Source organism: Balaenoptera ricei, chromosome 17 (genome assembly GCF_028023285.1).
Source record: "Balaenoptera ricei isolate mBalRic1 chromosome 17, mBalRic1.hap2, whole genome shotgun sequence".
NCBI classification, from domain to species: domain Eukaryota; kingdom Metazoa; phylum Chordata; class Mammalia; order Artiodactyla; family Balaenopteridae; genus Balaenoptera; species Balaenoptera ricei.
In genome coordinates this window covers 10,185,222-10,205,884 of record NC_082655.1, presented here as the reverse complement: position 1 = coordinate 10,205,884, position 20,663 = coordinate 10,185,222, and the positions used below count along the sequence as shown (strand labels likewise).

Genomic DNA, 20,663 nt, shown 5'->3' with positions numbered 1-20,663 from the left:
TGGATCCCGTTATTGTAAATTCTGATCCCTTGAAAAGGTCAGCGGCTAGCTCTAGGTGAGGACCCATCAGCTCACAAAGACATTTCATCTGATAACTTAGTCCCTTCATATTTACCTTGAGGAAGGAAGCAAACTTTGTATTGCCGTGATAAATAGAAGAACGATAAACGCACAGACCAAGTTTGATTTGAATACTTCGTCCCTCATTTGAGAATACTGTAATTAAAAAAAAAAAAAAGGAGAATGAATTACTAATAAAACCTTCACGGAGCATTATCTCCATCCCTCCCACCAACCGTCCAGTGAGAGCCCAGGGGTGAATACGATTCCCTTCATAGTAAAGGGGAACGTGAGAGGGACTTTGCATAAGCTTATAAACCAGTTCTCCTCCTCCCTCCCAACTAACATCACTTTAACAAAACAGAAGAGCACACATCCATATACACAGCAAATCAAATTCACATTGACATTCTTCATGAGTAAACGTTAAGTCATTTAAGGATCTTGCTCTTGTGGACACAGGGAAATTTTTGACCAGAGAGTCTGCCTCTCTTTTCATAAAAACTACTGAAAAAATAAATTCATGGAATCTTAGAATAGAAAACAGCCAAAGAAATCTCCAGCAAGGGCAGCTGTTTCATTTTGCACAAGAGAAAACAAAACTGATCGACCAATAGGCTTGACTGCCCTTCTGTTGTCTGCTCGAGGTGGCCCCGGGGAATGGTGGTAACTTTATTTTGATTATCCAGAGTACTCAGTAATTTCGTTGTCCAGCCTTAAAAGCTTCTGGAAGGTCAGCACTGAATGTGTATATACTTGCCTTAGTCCTGCCTAGTTTTCTGAACCATCTTCTAGTCACTGAGGAATAATTCAATTCCTTCAGAAGAAGAAAGGATTTTTAAAGCTGAAAAAGATCTTAAAATGAACCTAAACCAAGTCCTTCTTTTTACTTTAATGCCAGAGAGGTCTAGTAACTTGCCATAGATCACACAGCACAGAGCATTTTTGGGGGTGAGAACAGAAAGCTAAGCAACGGCTTTGGAACTATATGATCCCTGATTTGAATTTCACGGTTATTTTATAAAGGAAGCCAGTAAACAGAGCTATCCCAACATCTCAGGGTCTATGTCCCTAATACCAAGAGAAGGCTTTGGTCAGGTCAATGAAACAAAATTAGTCCAACTTGTTGATATGGGAGTCATAGTCAATGGTTACATGATTTTTATTCTCTTGCCTACTTCTTGGTGTGGTCTGGGTTTTAGACTGAACTCACTGATCAATGTCATGGCTGTGATTTGGACAGTGGCAATGACAGGTAGCTGGTGAGATCCATGGGGGAAGCACAGTGCCGCTCAGAAACTGCACATTCATTGCTGTCTTAGGGCAATGCTTTGTCTACTCCCTGGTGTTGAAGCCTCTGCCTGTTTGCTGACAACCTGCTCCATATCTAGAGGGGAACATGCCCCTGAAAAATCACTGTAGCCATCTTCACTCCTGATAAAGCTATAGAAAATCCATGTTACTGATAGTTTTCAAGAGCCCTACCTAAGAACAGGGCACCATCAGAGAGACACACACATACCAGTTTGAAGATAAATGAAGGAGCCACAAAGCAGTTAATTCAAAGAAAGATAAATGTCTGAATTCCTTCTAACAACCGATTGCACAAGATCTACTTATTCTTTGTTGGCTGTCTGCTTTCAAACCAGCTTGGTTATATAGATTTAATAATGAGATTTTAAGAACAACAATAATAATTTTTCAGGTACCTAATCTCTCTCTTGCTCCTTTTCATCATCTTCATCTTTATCACCCTCCTCATCAACTCCTCATCACTACCATCATCACAGCATCTTGGAGTCATGATGGACCATTACCTATAACATTGCCTTTCCATGACATCCTTGAGGACTACTCAAATGCCTGCTGATTATCAGCAGATAACCTTTTCTGCTTTGTTGGTGGCAGCGGGGTTCTTTTCTCCGAGCTGGGGCAGGGCATCCTAGGGTTTCAAACACCCTCAACTTGAATACTCCTAGCGCCTAAGAGCTCATTCCTTTGCAAAAGGATTCCTTTCCATTTTGGGCTCTTTCTCACTGTGGGAAGGTTTTTTTCCTATCGATCCCAAGCCTGAGTCCTGACTCCTTTCCTGAATGTTTTAACTGATGACTTAAAAAAAATGTCACATAATCATCATTTGTCCAGACTAAAGTTGCATCTGGTTTCATGTTGTTCACTTCCTTCAGAAGTCAAGCTGGTTGGTGACAAAGTATCTGCTGTACCTCCAGATCTTCCACTAGTCAGTGTTTCACTGTGAGCAAAGCCAATTCCTTTTAACCTCACTTTTCTTATCTATCAAATGGGGGAATGAATACAATTCATAGGTTCTGCAGTGCTCTTCCATTTTACTGTATTTTATTATGCTAGAATTTAATAATAAATTCTATTATTTTCAGGTTTGAACTCCAGTGCCTAGCACAGTCACAGAAAGGAATATTTGTGAAGATGAAACCAATCAAATATAAAATACTGGGTTTCATAATGGAGTGTACTTTGGAAATGTAAGGAGACAGAAATATGGAAAGAACGTGCCTAACTGGCTCAGGATGAGATTGAGTGATGATTCATTTCACTTCCTCTTGACTTGTGAAGAGCTGATCACTCTGGTTCACAGCTATATTAAGTTACACGTATTCTCCTTCCTGCCATAGGCAGACTCTTTATCTGGTCTCTGTTCTGTCCTCACTTGGTGCCACATATTCTTTTCTACCTTAGTGGTGAGCATGGACTAATCTAGAGCTAGACTACCTAGATGTGAATACCAGCTCCAACACTTACTAGCTATGTACCTTGGACAAATTTACTAAGTTTTCTGTGCCACAGTTGCCTCATCCAGAAAAAGGGGATAATAATAAAAACTATCTCGTATGGGTTGCTGGGAGGATGAAATGAGTTAATATATGCAAAGTGCTTAGAGCAATGCTTATAGCACATGGTAACCTTACATAAGTGTTTACTATAATCAATTAATTATACATATTTTATTGCTATACTTGTTACCATTTTGAAGCCTGCTTTTTAACCACAGTGTTGCTTTCTAGAATGCTGTCCTCTATTTCTCTGTACAAAATTATACCTTGTACTCAGTAGGGTCCCCCAAAGTGTTGCTGACTGATTGGTCCATCAAATTAGAAAAGATTCTTCAAGGGGGAATTATAATCTCGTATGCAGTCTTTTGTTTTAGGAAAAGACTTTGCCCTTATTCCTTCCCTTTCTTCCTAAAAGATCCTCCATCAATGGGTGGAATTCTCCCTTCTCCAGGGACCTTTAGGAAAGCTGTCCTTGGAAATGACCACTGGGCCCTTATAATTCATTGAGTCCTCGGTCTGTAAGAGGACTTGGCAACTGTATATGTTACAAATGAGGAACTTGAGAATCAGATAGGGGAAAGAGCTGGTCAAAGTCAATTAGGTGGTTGGTGGCAAATTTCAGACAATAAGCCACATCTCCTGGCTCCTAGATCAGTGTCTTTGGGCAGGAAATGCCTGAAGACAGTAACTGAGCCAACTATAAATGGGATTAATACCAATTAAAAAGACCGTGCCACTTGGAACAAATTACAAATGCTTCCTTTGAGAGCTTAGATTAGAATTTTGATTATAGTCAGCTCTCTGTATCCAGGGGTTCCACATCAGATTCAACCAACCACAAATCAAAAATATTCATGAAAAAAAACTCCAGAAAGTTCCCCAAATCGAAACTTTAACTTGCCACTCACCGGCACCTATTTGCATAGTACTTACACTGCATTTGCAACTATTAACATAGCATTTATATTGTACTAGGTATTACAAGTAAGTTAGAGATTATTTGAAGTATATGAGAGGATGTGTGTAGATTATATGCAAATACTATGCCATTGTATATAAGGGATTTGAGTGTCTGTGGATTTTGGTATCTACGGGGTGGGGGGGTCCTGGAATCAAGGCCCTGCTGATACAGAGGAACAACTGTATTATTACTTTTCAATCTGTAAGGTTTTGGTTGATTCAGGAAATGGTCAAAATCTAGTGTAACAAATTGAGTAATAATGAGTATTATCTAGTGCAAGGTAAGCAATATGCTACATGCTTTATGTGGATGATCTCATTTAATTATCATTACAGCACTTTAAAGAAGATCCCATTTATCATATCGCCATTTTGCAGATAATGACTCTGAAGATTAGAATAATTGAGGAACTCAAGTAGGACCTCACGGATTGTAAGGAGGGAATCCAGAAAGTGCAAGGTCTCATTGGCTGCACTAACTGCTGCCACTTTGCTATCTTCAAGGTAAAATCATCTTCACAAGGTGCATGATCATGTGTCTTGTTATATTTCAGTGATGTGGTTTACAGTACAAAGAAAGAAAATGGGTTAAAAATTTGAGTCTATGTAAATCTTCATTAGAATGAAGGTGAAACATGATCTGGGCAAAGAATGGACCTCATAACCAGCCCACGAATTAGTTTAATGAATTGGCACCGCTGCATTTTCATGACTAATGAATGGTTCCTCAGCACATAGCAATGCAATGTAAAGAACCCTTTTCTTAAGGCCTAGAGGAGTGAACAAATAACGGGGAAGAAAAGAAAAGATACAGTGGATTTTATTAAATGCAACAGAATAAGAGGGACCACCGTCTTCAAATAATAAAAAAATTGTTTTTAAAATGAATATTCCTACTTGATTTGATCAGGTTGAGACTTGGGTTCCCTTCTAAAGAAGTGGAGCAGGAAGAACTTGTGTTCCATTTTGTTCATGTCTGTGGATGTCGGCCCTGCATGCTCTTGAAAGGCATATTCATAAATGAACTCAGAGCCATGAGGATCTGTGGGTTCCTAGATCTGTCAAAAGGAAGCCTGGAACCCCAAGTGTGATCACACAAGGTAAAGCCCATTCTAGATTGTTCATCCACAGAGGTGTGACCAGGGAAGCTAGCTTGCAGAGGTGATGGACAGAGCTTCTAATTTGCTATGTTTCTTTGCCTGAGGCATGCCCGGAAAATCTTCCTAGGTGGGTTGGAGGGAAATCACCCCGCTCTGCTAGATCCTCCTCTTCGACTATGAGCTAAAAGGTACTGACTAAATTCTTACATCCCTACCAGATGTAGAGGATGCTTCTAACCATAGCAATAATCTAGTTAATTGTCCAAACTACAATGATTCTGGTCTTTGTTTCAAGTGTGTATGTGGATTGAAAAATTTTATAGGTGAAATGGATTTTATCTGTCACCTTGGTCCAGCTCTTTGTAATGCTGATTTCACTCACTAAAACCTCTCAGAAATGAGCCATTAACTCCTGTCTGAGTGTGATGGGGGAAATCAGCCCCTCACTTGAGAGCCCATTCCACCTTTGGATAAATCTAATTTGAAAAAAGATAATTTTCTAGCACATCTCTCATTAATATAAATTAATATGTTTGTTAAAGAAGAATCTCAACTGGGACAATCTGCTCATTTTGCATGAGTGAACGAAGGAATGTAACGTCTGTTCTGTTGAATTCATGCATTATGGAGGATGGCACTGGCTAGAGCTCCCTTAAATTAGACCATTTGGGTGAAAAGCAATTGCAATAAAAAAGCTAGGAACTAATTTTCAATAATTTCATATTTTGAAATAGAATATATTCCCTATCCTGGTGTCTAGCGTCTAACCAAATCATTTTCAAGCACAATTCTACGAGTGACAGGTGTATCTGAGGAATGTCTCACTGGTATATGTCTTCCCAAGTAAGCTGACCTTTGAACAAAGTAGATTTCCTCATATTTAGTAAACTCACAAGGTCATGCTAGCATGTATTTAAGGTGGACAGCTTCAGAAGAATGAGGCTGGAAGGATGCCATCCCAGAGATGACAGAAGACTCAATGATAATAAGTTATATAAATATTTTTGATAATGACAATATATGGTCTTCCTTGGTAGGGGGATGGATTGTCATAGGAGAATTCCCAAGCAGAACTTCATAAAGTTTCCAACCCACCATTCTCCCAGCTCCTCCCAAATCTCCCATCCTTGGGAGAAAAGACTCTTCCTTTCTTGACTGGCCCAGTCCCCCAACAGTGAGAGTGATAACTGTTCCTTTATTCCTTTCCTAGAAGCCCCTGGTTATAGGTAATGATGATATCCACACATGAAACACTAGGATTACTTTAAGGGCTGAGCTGATGACCTTTAGGTTGAAATCATTATAATTCTATCATTCTACACTACATTATTATAGGTGAAATTGGTACTCCTGACTCTGAAAATGCTGGCTTTGTGGGACTGGAGCTAGCTAATTGGTCTGATGAAAAGATACAAGTGAAATGGCCCTTGATATCATTTGACTACCTAGAGGGTATAGAAATAGCAGGAATTTTACAAGGTAATATCAAAAATGTAAAGGAGTCTCACTTAGCTACTGTTTGAATAGGGATGGATTTTTTTTTCCCCCTAAGTCTCTTTGAAGTCTGTCCTTCTTACCTGAAGGAGGTGGCCTAAATATTCTTATTATTCTGAGCCTTATTAGAGAAGTAAAACTCAAGAGTAACCTGAGCCTACAACAGAATAATTCCTTCAAAAGAATTTTTAAAAATAAGGTCATGAAAATGATCAGGAGGAGTCTAATTCAGATAAATGAGAGCGAACACCAAAGACCACTTGGTTCGATGTTCCACGTTCCTCTCCTCTGCATCTAAATAAGAAATGGTGTGTTTCAACAAATTCTGAACATCTCCGAAAACAGACAAAAGCATTTTTCTCATTACCTAATTCCAGAATCCAACATCTTAATCCATCAGATTATTCATTCATTTGCCTAGCCTTCTTTGCTTTGCTGAAATTCCTCCTTAATTATTTTAGTCTACTCACTGTAACTCCAATAGGAGTTTATGGGAAGAAGAAACATTTCAAAGTCTGTGATACATTTTTCCTGAAATCTCTTAAGCCTCCACTTAGCTTTGACTTTCTTTATTAAAGATAGAGAAAACTGAGTGAAATTCTGAACAGAGATAAGAACCACTTGTACTCAGCCAAAGGATTATCTAAAGGTTTCCTTGTGTGACAAATCCTTGTTTTTATGTGGTTACTGATGGAACAAAAGTAATATTAAATGAATGTTTTGAAAATTTTCAGCACCAAACTTGGTTCATAGCAAGCACTATCAATGGCCTATAGGTGTGTACTTGCTTAGGACACACCTTTATGTACTTATATAAACCTGTATTTATGAAAGTCACGACCCTGGTACCCTGGGATACAAACACGTTAAGACTGCTCTCCCCCCCCACCCTTTTTAATGAAGTAGTTTCTCTAAAGAAGCTCTAGAAGTGTAAGATTTATTTTAAGTGAGGGTGTAGCCTCACCCAGAATTGGATTGGCACAGAATTCATCAGGAGGAAAGGGAAAACAATAACTATTGCATTTATTCAAACATCTATTATATGAGTATTATGTCATCTAATTTTCAGAACAATCCAATGAGGGGCAGGTAGTATGATCATTGTCATCTCACTGAGATCAAACACCTTGTCCTGCATCACCCAGCCAGTATCTAGCAGGAATTGGGTTCAAGTCATGTCTACTCAGTAATCAAGTATATGTTCTTTCCTCTGTCTTTTAGCAAAGACCAAACACTTGTGAAATAAATGAAGCTTTTTCATGTGTGCCAGGGTGTCCATCTGAGTGATGGACAGCTACCAACTTGTCAGTATCCAATCATGATCGGTAAATTAATCCACTGCACCCACATCTATTTCCAAAGTGGGATTTGAACCAAGGTCTCTTTGACCCCCGAGGTGACCTCCTGGGGGCATTGGGAGGCTTATGGAGACATTCCTTCTAGGCCTGTCTGAGGCCATGTTGGCCTTGAGTATGGACTCGGAAACTGCTGATGTGACCTGGTCTCTGAAGGCATGAAGCAAGTGACTAGCCCAAGTCCTAATGTGCCACCAAGGACAGAGAAAGGTGACAACTCAGGACAATGGAATCCCAGAAGGGTTTTCTCAAAATGTAGGTCCCTTGCAAAATCAGAATCTTGGGGGCAGAGTGATGGGCAGGTACCTGCATTTTAAACAAGAGCCCCAGGTGATCCTCAAGTTTGAAAACTATTATCCTAGGACAAAGAGGCTTTTTATTGCTAAATTTGTAATATTGACAAAGGAGGCCTTGATTTCTCAAAGAAAAACAATTCAGAATTTAACAGAAAGATATCAGCATTGAAAGAAGGAAGGAAATCTAATCGTCATTGATATGGTTTGATTTTAACACTTATCCCACTAGAATACCCACATCGAAACATAAATTTTGAAGCATTTATTAAACATCTTAATCTTCAGTCAAGATGAGGAAGTTGCCTCATTCTGAGATGGTCACACTGTTTTTGTAACACTAAGCTGAGTGAGGTCACTCCAAATAAGTGTTTTTATGTTATTAAGCTCTCTTAAGGCACTGAAAGTTTTGGGTTGGTTTCTCTGGCCTGGAAACATTCATAAATAATTATAATTAATTGCCTTCCCCATCCTAAGCTTCATTCAGAGTCTTGTCCTAGAAGAGAAATAAGGGCCAGAGGCTGAGAAATATCACCTTCTTAAGTGTTCTGGGGTTAAGTTCTTCACTATATAAAGAATATACACAAATCAGTAAGACAGAGGTGAGCATCACAATAAAAGATTACAATTAAGACAAAAGTTTAAGTCACACAGTTAAGATAAATGGGCAGATTGCACAATTAAGACAAGTGTGCAAATCACAAAAGAAGAAATATAAAGACCAAAACATAAAAAACATACAGAAAGACCTTCAACCTCAATTTTTTTTTAAATGGCAGGAAGATGCTGCTTGTATCTTATCAAGTTGGCAAGTTTTAAAAAGTATAGGCATAATTTTTGAGCATGATTTCAGAATGCACATCAAGTATTTTAAAATGTGCATTCTCATACCCATTCTTACGATTTTATCCTAAGAAAATAATTAAACATGGATGTATGATTTAACTATGACAATAGTCATTGCAACGCAATTTATAATTTATAATAGTGAAAAACTGAGAGGAAAAAAAAGCCCAAAATGGTTAAAACATGCACTGGATTAGTATGCAGTTACAAAAATTATTTTGTAACTAAACATTTAATAATGTGGGGAAAAGCCCAAGCAAAAATGCTTAACACTATGTTACAAGGCACGATGTACAAAACGGTCCTGTTTTAATAGAAAAATTGCATAGATAAGTATAAAGAATCATACTCATGAAAGACTAGCATGACAGATGCCAAAATATTAACAGTGGTTATCCAGGGTTGTAAGATTACAAGAGATGTCATTTTCTTCTTCTTGCCTTATATGCTTGGTATAAGCTTTTGCCAGTGAAAATGAATTAATTTTTTTTAGGAAGAAAAAGAATCATATATAATAAAGGAAAAAATTCCAATATGACTGACAGTATTTGACAAACATGTCATGTTTCCTACATCTCTTTACCATAGTTCTAATTTTTGTTTGCCCCTGAGATCTGTCAGCTCCCTTAGGAAATTTTAGCTGGAAACTAAAGAAGGGCAGAGGATTCTTCTGTGAAATCTGGGAGGAAATGGAGGGGACCTTTGAGGACGGGATTAGGGCCCCTCCCCCATCCTGGGGTCTTCCCAGAGACCTCATGTGGTTGCAGGGAAGTGAAGATGTTGAGAACTACTAATTCTAACCTGGCCAAGGTCTAAGCCTTGGGTCACGTGACTTGTCACCCGTGTGATTTTTGAGTGAACGGAGGTGCTATTTATAATTACACTGAGAAAATGGATGTAAACCAGGCAAACTAGCACATGTGTTCATCATGACCCTAGGGAATTCACAACCTCATAGCACTGACTGCTGAAAGCTATTAGGAGCTGTCCAACTATCTCATTTCACAGAAGCGAAAACCCTGGAACACAGAAGGAAAATGTGCTGCTCAAACTTGGCTAAGACAAATGAGTCATGAGCACACTTTCCTGAAGCTTAACTCTAAGGATTCCTCTGTGTGTATGTGTGGGAACCACCATGAAATGACACGGCAGGGAGTGAGCAGAACCTGACAATCGTCTCTCCGGAAACTCCACTGCCAAGAGTCAGACCAAAACCAACCCATGTCTTTTGGTTCTTAGAATTCACAAAAATATATCCTGAGACCAGCTGCGAGGTAATCTCCTCAAAGATTCTCGTTAACCTGAGTCTTCATTCATTCAACAACTATTTATGCAACACCAGGAGACATATAAAAGTCCCATTTCTCCTAACACTTGCTAGATATGCTAATTTTTATAAACTAATGTAACCAGGAAGTGTCTGGATGACATTTCAGAAGAGTTTTTTGTGTTCTCCAATTCACGAATAAAGGTGGAGTGGAGAACAGTTTCCCCTGTTCATATATCTGTACATTGTTCAAACAGAATTTCTTTTCTGTTTGAAAAGAAATTTTCAAAAATTTCTTCCCTACAGAATTTCCAAGGTAAAATCATTCTTTCCATTTCCATTTTTCCTTTCAGAAAACATACTTTTATGGTCCAAACTTGCTCCCAAGAAGCAGGGTAGGGCAGTGGGAAGAGAAAAGACTGGAGTCACAAATACTGTAAATATTTCCACACATCTAAGATGCACAATTTTTACCCCACCTTTTAACATCTCTGAAATCAGAAAGTATCTTAACTATCAAAGGAGTCTTGAAACATGAGTACTTCCAGGGAGGTTTGTGATTGCTTCTGCTGGTCACCAGGGGGCAATATGAATCCAGAACCATTTTAAATTCTCTGCCTGACTTTTTTTTTTTTTTTTTTTAAGATCACATTCAGTGTGTGAACTCAGGAATTTCATTTTGGATTCAACTTCTTGGAGAGTTCTTTTTTTTTTTTAAATCTAACCAGTACCCAGATAGAGGCATGTGAATTTCCTCACTGACTGTCTGCTGGGTGGGTTTTTTTTCTGTTCACTTTTACCTTGAGGGTGTAAGCACAGCTCATTGGGTGGTTTTTCTTAGCACTGCATAGAAAAATCAAGCACCTCACAGTTGGTGGTACCTTAGAGTCAATGAAATAGGCATCCAGATTCTGAGACCTATGACCTCTCCTTAACCTCTAGGAGGCTCAGTTTTCTCTTCTGGAAGCAAGATAGTACTGTTTCCCTGAGGATGCAGTAGACCAATATACAGAAACACCAGGCACAGAGTAGATTCACACTGATGCTGTTCTCTAACTCTGGAGTCCTATGGATTTGAAGACCCTGTTATTTTGGTAAAGTTTTTAGGACCCTTTCTTACTTGATCTCACTCCCAAACCCCTGTCCTGTGCCTCCCACCTCATCCAAAGTTCAAAGAGAAGAGGATGAAGCTAGCATAGGATTGCCTTCTTCGGACAAGGGCCTGGGAGAGCAAGTCCCCAGGGCTCCTCGGAGGGGCGGTGTCGTGAACAGACAAGGGCACTGGCTTTGGGGTCACAGTGGGCTCAGATCGCAGCCCTTCTACTGACAGTTCGAGTTTGGGTAGGCTACTTAATCATTTCTCCATGTCTCCATTTCAGCAAGTATAAAATGAGGCTCCTAATAACATCTACTTCATACTGTCATTGTTAGTCAATTTGTGCAAACAGCTTAGAATAGTGCCTGGTATTTGGTAAATACCCACTGACTATGACTTTTGATATATCCTCTGCTCAGCAGTAACGCAGCCCCTGGAGAGGGTCTCAGAGCAGGGGTCACGAGGGCCGTCTCTGTAACACGAGGGGAGTGAACATTAGCTGATGTGCCCACTTGCCTTCACTCCCGTAACCTACACGACGCAGAGCACACGCTAGGTGATGCAAAGCTGGACTGCCAGTGGCCTCATCCCTGCATGTCCATCCAGGATGCCGCCCTCTGCTTCTCCTAGAAGCTGGTCACAGAAATCAACCTCAGATACACTGTGCCTCCCCTAGATCCATCCCCCTTCCAACACCAGGTGCCTGCAGGTGCAGGCCAGACACTACTGAATAAAACACATTAGAAATTATCTCTAGTCTGCAAGGGTCAGGTCATTAGTGAAGCAAGTGCCTCTTTAGCAAGAATGAATAAAAAGGGTTTTGTACAGCTCTGGACACAGGTATTTACACAGGCTAATTGAGAAGATTCTTTGCAAGACCACCCTGCTCTTCCTAGCTCCTTCCATGTAGCAAGCAGGAAAGAAAATGCATTTAATTTGGACGGTAAGCCCTTAGTTATATTACTAACAAGAAAAGTCCACCTGCTATTTGAGGGGGACTGTTTAACAGGCAAAATGTTTCTTTTCCTTTTGTTTTGTTAGTACATAGACACGATACATTTCAAATTGTCAATCACAGGTGAAGATAGTACTTTGGAGTTTGCAACCTTCAGGGAGTTTATCAAAGAGATTCGCTGGGAATAATGCATGTGCACAGAAGTGTGAATTCTCCAAGCCTAGGAAAGGAGAATCTCCCAGGCAGCTGAGCAGACTCACAAAAAATTGTTCACTGGAGCTTTGCACAGTATAGAATCAAACTCCTGAAATTTGCTTGCAAATTCCCTGCTGTTCTTGCCGGAAGCTCCTGCAGATGCCAGGCACCTCCTGTGCTCAGTCAAAGAAGGTCTGTCAGCCTCCATCAGTGCAAAAGAGGAGCACAGTTAAGCAGGGACAGCACCACCTCCCCACTACACTCTGCAGTTTGGAGCTGGGCTGGGAGAAGGGGCATGGAAAAAAGTCATCAGCAGTATGGTAATGCCGGCTACTTTTGAACAGTTGATCTAATCAAGGCATTGCCTGGAGCCTTTCGTCATAACCTAAGAGGGAGGCACGTCCATCATCCTCATTGTACAGAGAGGACTTCGTGCTCACAGAATCCTTTACTTACTGACGGTCACCTAGCATGGAAGTGACAGAGGTGGAATTCGAACCCAACCCTGAATCCACAACCCACCTACTATGCCTTACATCAGGGGGTCTGAGCAGTGGACGACTGGGAAAATGGGAGAACAGGTGTCTCCAGTCTAAGAAAGGCAGTGTTTATCATTAATGCTTGCATTAGGTTATCGGGTGCCCTCATATATTATGTTACAAAGGTTGGCAGATTCACCTACAATCAAAGGCAAGTGGGTGCTAATGACATTTGGGTTAATAATCTCAAAGTGGAAGGAACTCCTTTGTTCTTTCCCTCATCTTTTCCTTAAAAAGCAAAGCTGAGGCTCTCTTTATCTAACCAGCATCTCCTTTCATGGCCTTCAGTCCACTCATGATTTTCAAAGAGAAAAAGAAAAGACAGTACCAAACCAACCAAACAAACAACAAACACACCAACCAAAACCACAGCCCCTGGGCTCTCTCTAGTCCCATGAACATTTACGACAATTTATTCCAGAGAAAGAGCCACTATGGAGACCCAGGTCTACCTTGTGCTCCAGGCTGGAGTCTTTAAACATCAGTGAGAATGGCTTGATATGCTCTCTTCTCAATTTATCGCCACTCCGCAAGTCGATGGTATGTTCTATTCTCTTGTTAATTTCCTCAGGCCCCGACTGGACATGCAAAGCTTGTGCGAGATGGTTTGGAAGTAGATTTATTGAATTTCTTGTTAGGGCAGCCAGAGTCTAGGGGGAAAGCACATGCAAACACAATAAATCTGCTAGTCCCCTTTGGATTAAAAAGAAATGCAATGTGTTCAGATTAGGTTGCATTGCAAACAGTAACAGCATTCCAAGCAGTTGTATTCAGTGAAACCTACAGAAGCTGATAAGTTAGCATTTGGTTCAGAGAAACACAACCTGGCAAAAATAGCATATCAAGAGGGATATTTCTCTTTCCTCTGTGTAGGTGCACTGAATTCCCTTGGTTCAGGTTATTTGGAGAGTTGTTGGCTTGGAAGTGTTAATCAAGACCCTTTCTCTAACCAGGCACATCGCTGGCATGAGAGAAAGAAAACCAATACAAATAGCAGAAAGGAAAACAGATCTGAAAAGTCCGTGGAAATGATCCTCTCCAACCAAGTAGATTCCACATTTTCATGTGGTCTTTCCTTTAATTGTGGTGGAGAGACTTGGGGACCAATGACTTGCATTTTTTTTTTAGCATTCCTCATGAACAGCCAAATGAGCCAGGATCTGCTCCTTAAACTTGATAAAGATTGTCAGATTTTTACACTAGACGAATGTTTTTTTCCCCACAGACCATTATATATCTATATCTTCACATAGATATATGTTTTTAATTTCCTTTAGGCAAAAAAAAATGCAAGCAGTTTCAGCCTCTCACCATTTCACAGGTTAAACAGCAGGAGGTGGGGAAAGGCACAACCACCGTGGTTGGTCACTGGGTGTGGCCACGTGGATGCAGAAACAGCTGTGGCTTTTGAAGACACACCAGATTTGGCAGGGAGGACTCTGTGTCCTGGCAATTTAGCTGCAGGTGCCAAGATCAACTGGTTGGATCTAGCCAAATGCAATGCTCACTCACAGCTCCAGTTTAAGACAGCTTCTTTGACCAAAAACATGGGAGTTGGAGCTGGAGAGATATAAGGACAAGGATGCTCATCTCCTCCCTCAAAAGATTTCCTTGGGGAAGAGGTACAGGATGCTGAACATCTGTAAAGGGGAAGAGAAAACTCTGCTTCTGTACAGACTCACTGCATCTTCATTTCTCTGCCAGCCTCTCACCTTGGCCAATGTTAGACCATAGGCTAGACTGAGATAAGATGGTGTAGTCATCAAATGGCAGCCTGTGAGAGCTGACAGAACATCTTGGAGGTCCTTCTGCCTGAACCCTTCATGTACCTGTGAGCCTCAGAGAATCACGCTCATGAGCCATCAGCTTTTCTGCAGCCAGGTCAGATCCTCTGACCCCAGAGCCAGAGCCAGAGTTGGGGGCTTTGATCTCACGGAGCCTTCTAGCCCATTCCATAAGTATTCCTCCTATGGTACTGTTGGACTCTTCCTTTTAAGCTTCATGGAGATATTCAACGTAACCTAAATTCAAAGTCTCTAAAGAATTCTTGAGCAGGGCTTCATCACTGGTAGAATTTACGGAAACCTTCTTCTGCAGCCCCAGGATAAAGGATGGAGTTGCATGTGCCAACACGCAAAAGTAAAGTATATGCTCTTAGGGCACTGAAGTTAATTTCAGCTCTGAGTATGAAGGAGGCTACCACAGAGAAAAAGATAGATGTTCGGGGGAGGTATGGCAGGATGAGAGGTGAGGAGGAGAGCTGGAGCACAGAGAGGGAAGCAGGGACCAATGTTCCAGCAAACAGAACAGCAGGGTCCGTGTAGGGCCAGAGGGCTTGAGCCCTGGGATTAAATGATGTTAGAACAGCATCTCAGAAGGTGAAAGAGACTGGAGCCCACCCTCTGTGGATCTCCTATTGGTTTCTTGGGCAGAAATTCTCTCCACATAGTTTGGAAAACGACAAAATTTAGTCTTCTACCTTGGAGAGGAGGTGGAGAAGACACTCAAGCTGCCCTCGTCTGGACATACATTCTGGCTTAGAGATGCGAAAATGCTCCCCTGGCAAATGCTTGGTGCTGGGATCTGACAGGAAAGGAGAGGAAATCAGCTCACTATCTACGCAGATCCACAGTTAGGCATTTCTCTCTCTCTTTGTAATTTTTATTTTCCTACAGTTTTCCTTCTTTGAACTGAATTGAGCCTTCCACTCTACCAGTCCCTCATGCCTTCAATGGCTCTTAGACCTCTGGATTTCAGAGAAGGGGAGTTTCAAAAATATTTTTGGACTGATTTATATAAATTATAGCAGTAGCAGCAGTGATTGCCACAGCTACAACCCTCTATAGGACCACCATTTCATAAAAGAAAGGGCATGTTTTTTTTACAACAAGAATGACATAAGCTCAAAACAAAGGATTGTTCTTCACACTGAATGCATTTAACTTAATGAATGTCCCCATTTTTCTCGTATTGATGGGGACTGGTGAAAATGTTATCAGGGATTGACTGCGGTCTGTAGGGAGACCTTTGGAAAACCAGGAATAGATGTTGCTTCCTGAGTGCCCGTGCCATTGACCACTCTTGTAAGGCAGAGACCAGTAAAACTTCCTACTTTCAGAGCTCCCCTGCCCCTTATTGACGGTCTGTGTGGCTGCTTCAAGTGAGAGATAAACTTGGAAGCACCTCTCTTTCTTTCCTCATTGCCACCAGGTTACAATTAAGAGCTGGGAAGGAGTCCTTGCATCAAAATGTCAATGATGCTGAGATGGAGAATGCTTTTCTTGCCCAGGCAATTATTTTTACTCCTTGCAATTATATCCCTAGTATTTTAATGCAGGTAGTCTATGCTCAGCCATTCCTTTTCTGATCATTTGTTTTGTCAATTACATACGACAATTATACCTGCTGTTTGACAAGCAATCTCTCTCAACCTACCTCACACCTTCAGGACATACACGCTCAAGGGAAGACCAGCATCAACTCAGTAAGTCAAGCAGGTTGGAATTAGGAAAAGAAACCATCTGCTTTCATTTACCCCCAGTGCACCACTGAAAAGTATGAATGGCTTTGGGGGATACTATAGTTTGAGATTATCTGTGATACTCCTTCTCCACTAGTAATGGCCACTAAGATGATTTCACCTTGTGTTGGCCTCCAGTAAGATAATGCGGCCAACACTAAAGATTCATAAGCTGATATCTTCACAGTGATTCACTTGTAAGCAGTATTGGGGAAATGTGTAACACATCTTATCTGCCTGCTTAGAGTCTATGATGGAACAGGCTATTTTCAATAGAATATGGTTTTCTCCCTTTAAGACTTACAGGACTAGTGTGAGGGAGATCAGAATCATGTTAAAAAATAGCATAAGCTTTCAAATATGATTCCAGTCTTAAATTGACCTCCCAAAATGTTGAGATTGTTCTTTCACATAAACAGCTTAAACAACTGGCAAGAGAATAGGGGGAAAGAATGGATGAAATGGAAGGAGATGGGAAATGACTGAGAATAACTGAATATCAATGATTATAAATGTAATTATAATTCAATTCAATTACACATTGAAACATGTATTCAAATATGTATCATATATAATTTATGAACAATTTAAACACAATACTTAATATACAATACTAAATGTGTATATTCATTTCTTTACTTTAGCTGGCATTTTCAGACATTTAGGAGGTCAGATTAGAGCAGCAATGTTGGGAAAAATCAAAGTTTGCAGCTGAGGGGGCCTCTCATGTCTGAGTCTCTTCACAAAAAGACACTGCAGCCTGGTGATTTATCCTAACTGAGATCCATGGCCCCCCTCAGGCATTTCAATTACTTTCTTACTCACAGGTGCCTAACACAGATCAAAGCCCAAATGAAAACCAGAGTCCCTTCTGAACCCAAGTTTCTGATCATAAGGTCTTGCCTGCGAGTCTGGGGGTTCTGGTGAAAATTATCATCCACGTATCCTTTTGTAAACTGCATTTGAATGGGGTGGGGGAAATCATAAATCCTCTAAAGCTCATCATTTGGTTTATGACCAGAAGACTTTCCTTTGGGAATCTTTTTTTTTTTTAAATTTATGTACACACTAACAACCTACTTTTTTTTTTTTTTTTAACAGGTCCTATTGCTTCATGGATAGCAATACCCTTTGTATTCCTTAATCAGCTTGGGTCAGCAAATAAATTATTCCTAGTAAGATTTCAGGCTGAAAGTGTACTCTCTAGGAACATCCAGTTTTGTTGAGTCAAAAACACTTTAGCTCTTTTGGATCACATATTCCAATATCAAAACACCCTCTAAAGCATCCCTGTAGACATTGTAAATCAGCTTACATAGTTTCAGTGCTGGAATCTGGGGAAATCATCACTCTCTTTCATCACTAGATCCTCTTAATTAACTCTTTCCCAAAAATTTTGTTCCAAGGAACACAAGAAGGAAAGGATGTCTCTTTACAAAATGGTTCTGTGGACCAGTCGATTTAAGAAATGTGGATCCACTGTTTGTTTACTGCCATCCATTGTCACTACTCTCTGAGAGAGAAGGGATTTTGTCTCTTTGTTTGGAGTGCTTATGCCAGTGCCTGGCACTAAGTAAGCACTCAGTACCCGTTTGTTGAATGAAAAAATTCTTATATCCTCCTATTGGAGTCTCACGGTACACATTACTGAAATAAAAGCACTGATAAGTTCTACATAAGTAAGACTTTTAAACTCTGCATCTTCCAAACTTTTATAACCATAAAACAGTTTTTGCTCGAATCTCCTCTACACATTCCATGGAATACCATTTGGGAAACAGTACTCTAAAGTTCTTCCCTGATTTTGTTCACAACTCTCACCCAGTGGATCTATTTCTGATCTCTGAATAAGATCTATTTAGCCCCCTCCAGAGTTTTCTTCCACGGGCTAATGCCTTCAATTTTCCCAATCACTTCACAGGTGACATGGTTTCCACATGTGGCACAATCCTTTCCAGTTTGTCCATACCCTGAGTATACTACTGTACAGAATCGGACCCAATGCAAACGACATCTGACCTTGTGTTGGAGCCAAGGCACCTACCACAGTATGACTTATTAAACAGTTAGTCTATTACATTTTATGCATTTGAACGTGTGGCAGCTAGGCTTCATGTCCTACTGCTTCTTTAAAAACCAATTCAGACATCTCTTTCTCCAGGAAGCCTATTCTGAGTCTGCACGTATCCTTAGCACAGCAGTTACTGTGATGTGTTGTAATTGCCTTCTGGTGTATTTGTCTGTTCCTCTAGGCTCTGATCTCCTGGAGGGTCAGGCACTGTGTTTTACCCATAACTAAATCTCCAGCATCTGGCAAATTTGGTAGGTTCTTAACAAGTACTTTTGGAATGAATGAATGAATGAATGCATGAATGAAAGGTTGAATGGCTATGTAAGACTCTTCCTCGGGCATTGTTTTCCATCTCTTGCTACCAAAAGTCCTGTTACGTTTTTCCTGTTCTCCCCGAAATGGACTTCAAATTTGGAAAGACTCTGCTTACCAAATTGTATGTATTAAATAAGAGTAGTTTGTTTTCCTATTATTCAATCAAATGCCTAGTTTTTGACCAGCAGGGGATAAAAGGCATTACCACAACTGCCAAAGAGAATTCCAGCCAAGAGCGAGAGCCTGGAAAGGCAGCCTTATGATGTGTGTCAATATGAGGTTTTACTCAGGTTTTTGGAATCCAGAGAATGCCTCCCTACTACTACCTCTTGGTGCTGGCTGCTAGGGTACCAGAGGTCACAGATGGGAAAGCACTAACTTACAGACTTTTCTGGGCTCAGTGCCTGCGTTAACATCAGCTTGAGTGTTTCCCATGAACCAGCATAAAGTGTAAGGTTGAAGTCATCAGTGAAAGGGCCTCATCTTTTAGCTCCACTGGGAGGTGGACATGGCAGTTTTGAGATTTAGCTATAGGTAGTTGTGATTGAGATCCTGCATCGTAGGCCAGCTTGTTGCTGCTTGGGAAAGACCCAGAGAAGACGCCCAGTCCAACAGGCTCAGAGCCTCAGAGCGGCTTCTATCTTTCAGGCCGAGATGGCTTATTCTCTCCCAGGACTCTGCCTGCTTCCAGTCTCAGGCTGGAGTCTGAAAATACTCAGAAGCAGGCAGGGCCATCGGCTTCCTCAACTCACTCCTGGAGGATCCTTCCATTGTCTCTACGGCAGCATCTCCCCGTGCCTCCTTTGGAGGCCTCTGTGACTCCATTTCAAACATGTTGCCTGCAGGGTTTGGGCTGTGGAAAAGGCAGGGATTTTACCTTTCAGTCCCTAACCCATTTCCTGTGTCCTACAACTATAGGCCGACCTGAGAAAAAACCGCCAGGAACAAAAGCTTAGCCTGAATAAGGACTCCCAAGTGCACACATTAGAGCTGTATTTTCTCTACTGTTTATTAAGCCCCTAACCAACCCCCAGAAGAGAAGGCTCCTCCTTTTTTTAAAAAATTATGTTTGTGTTCTTTTTATGAAAGCTCACTTGGGAAAGCTTCGAGGTGATCTAGTCCACAATGACTGGCATTCAGGGCCTCAGAAAGGATGCTTGTTGTGTTTGAAAGTGGCACAATTATTTTTTTCCCTCAAATCTAGGGATGGGGGAGCAGAGATTTCCCTGGATGTGCATGTAATGTTTTTCTGGTAAAACGTTTTAAGTGGTCTTTGGGCAAACACCGAGTTGGGGGTGGGCCCCGGGAAAATATCCACACGGGGCTTCCCAGAACCCATCACACACAATGTTTCCTTCTTATAAAAATGGAGGTGCTAGTGAATTAGACCATTCTTCATAAGCAAGAGGTGTTAGCCAAGATTGTCACAACTTTTCCTGTCTGTACTGAGAGAAAACGAGATATCACATTCAAATTATATGCCTGATGGTTTTTTTAGCTAGGGATACTACTTACTTTCTCTTTTCTTTTTTAGATATTTATGCCATCATAATCTATCTTCCAAACAAAGCAAAAGAATATTTTTTGAGATCTCACTGTGGGAGGAGGTCTTGGGAATACAACTACAGGAGGAGGTGTAAGTAATTTTCATAATAAGCTCATAGCTTCTGCTCTAGGAAATGAAATAACAAGGGTCAGAATGTCCACTCTGTTTGCTGAAATAATAGTCCAGACATTTCCAGCCAGCCTGCTGCAGGATTCCAGCACCCCTCTGTAGCCTGGTTCTC

The 20,663-nt window shown here is 40.8% G+C and overlaps 1 protein-coding gene across 3 annotated transcripts in view; it reads right to left on the bottom strand.

The window, feature by feature from the left end:
- ADCY8 (adenylate cyclase 8) overlaps positions 1–20,663 on the bottom strand; it is a 229,091-nt gene that overhangs the window by 75,402 nt on the left and 133,026 nt on the right. For 2 of the 3 annotated variants that reach the window (XM_059901676.1, XM_059901677.1), the window contains exons 8-9: positions 13,423–13,620; positions 116–216 (exon numbers count right to left, since the gene is read on the bottom strand). In XM_059901676.1, coding sequence (XP_059757659.1) covers positions 116–216; positions 13,423–13,620 — 299 coding nt within the window. The remainder of the gene's footprint in view (positions 1–115; positions 217–13,422; positions 13,621–20,663) is intronic. The other variant, XM_059901678.1, reaches the window with a different exon arrangement.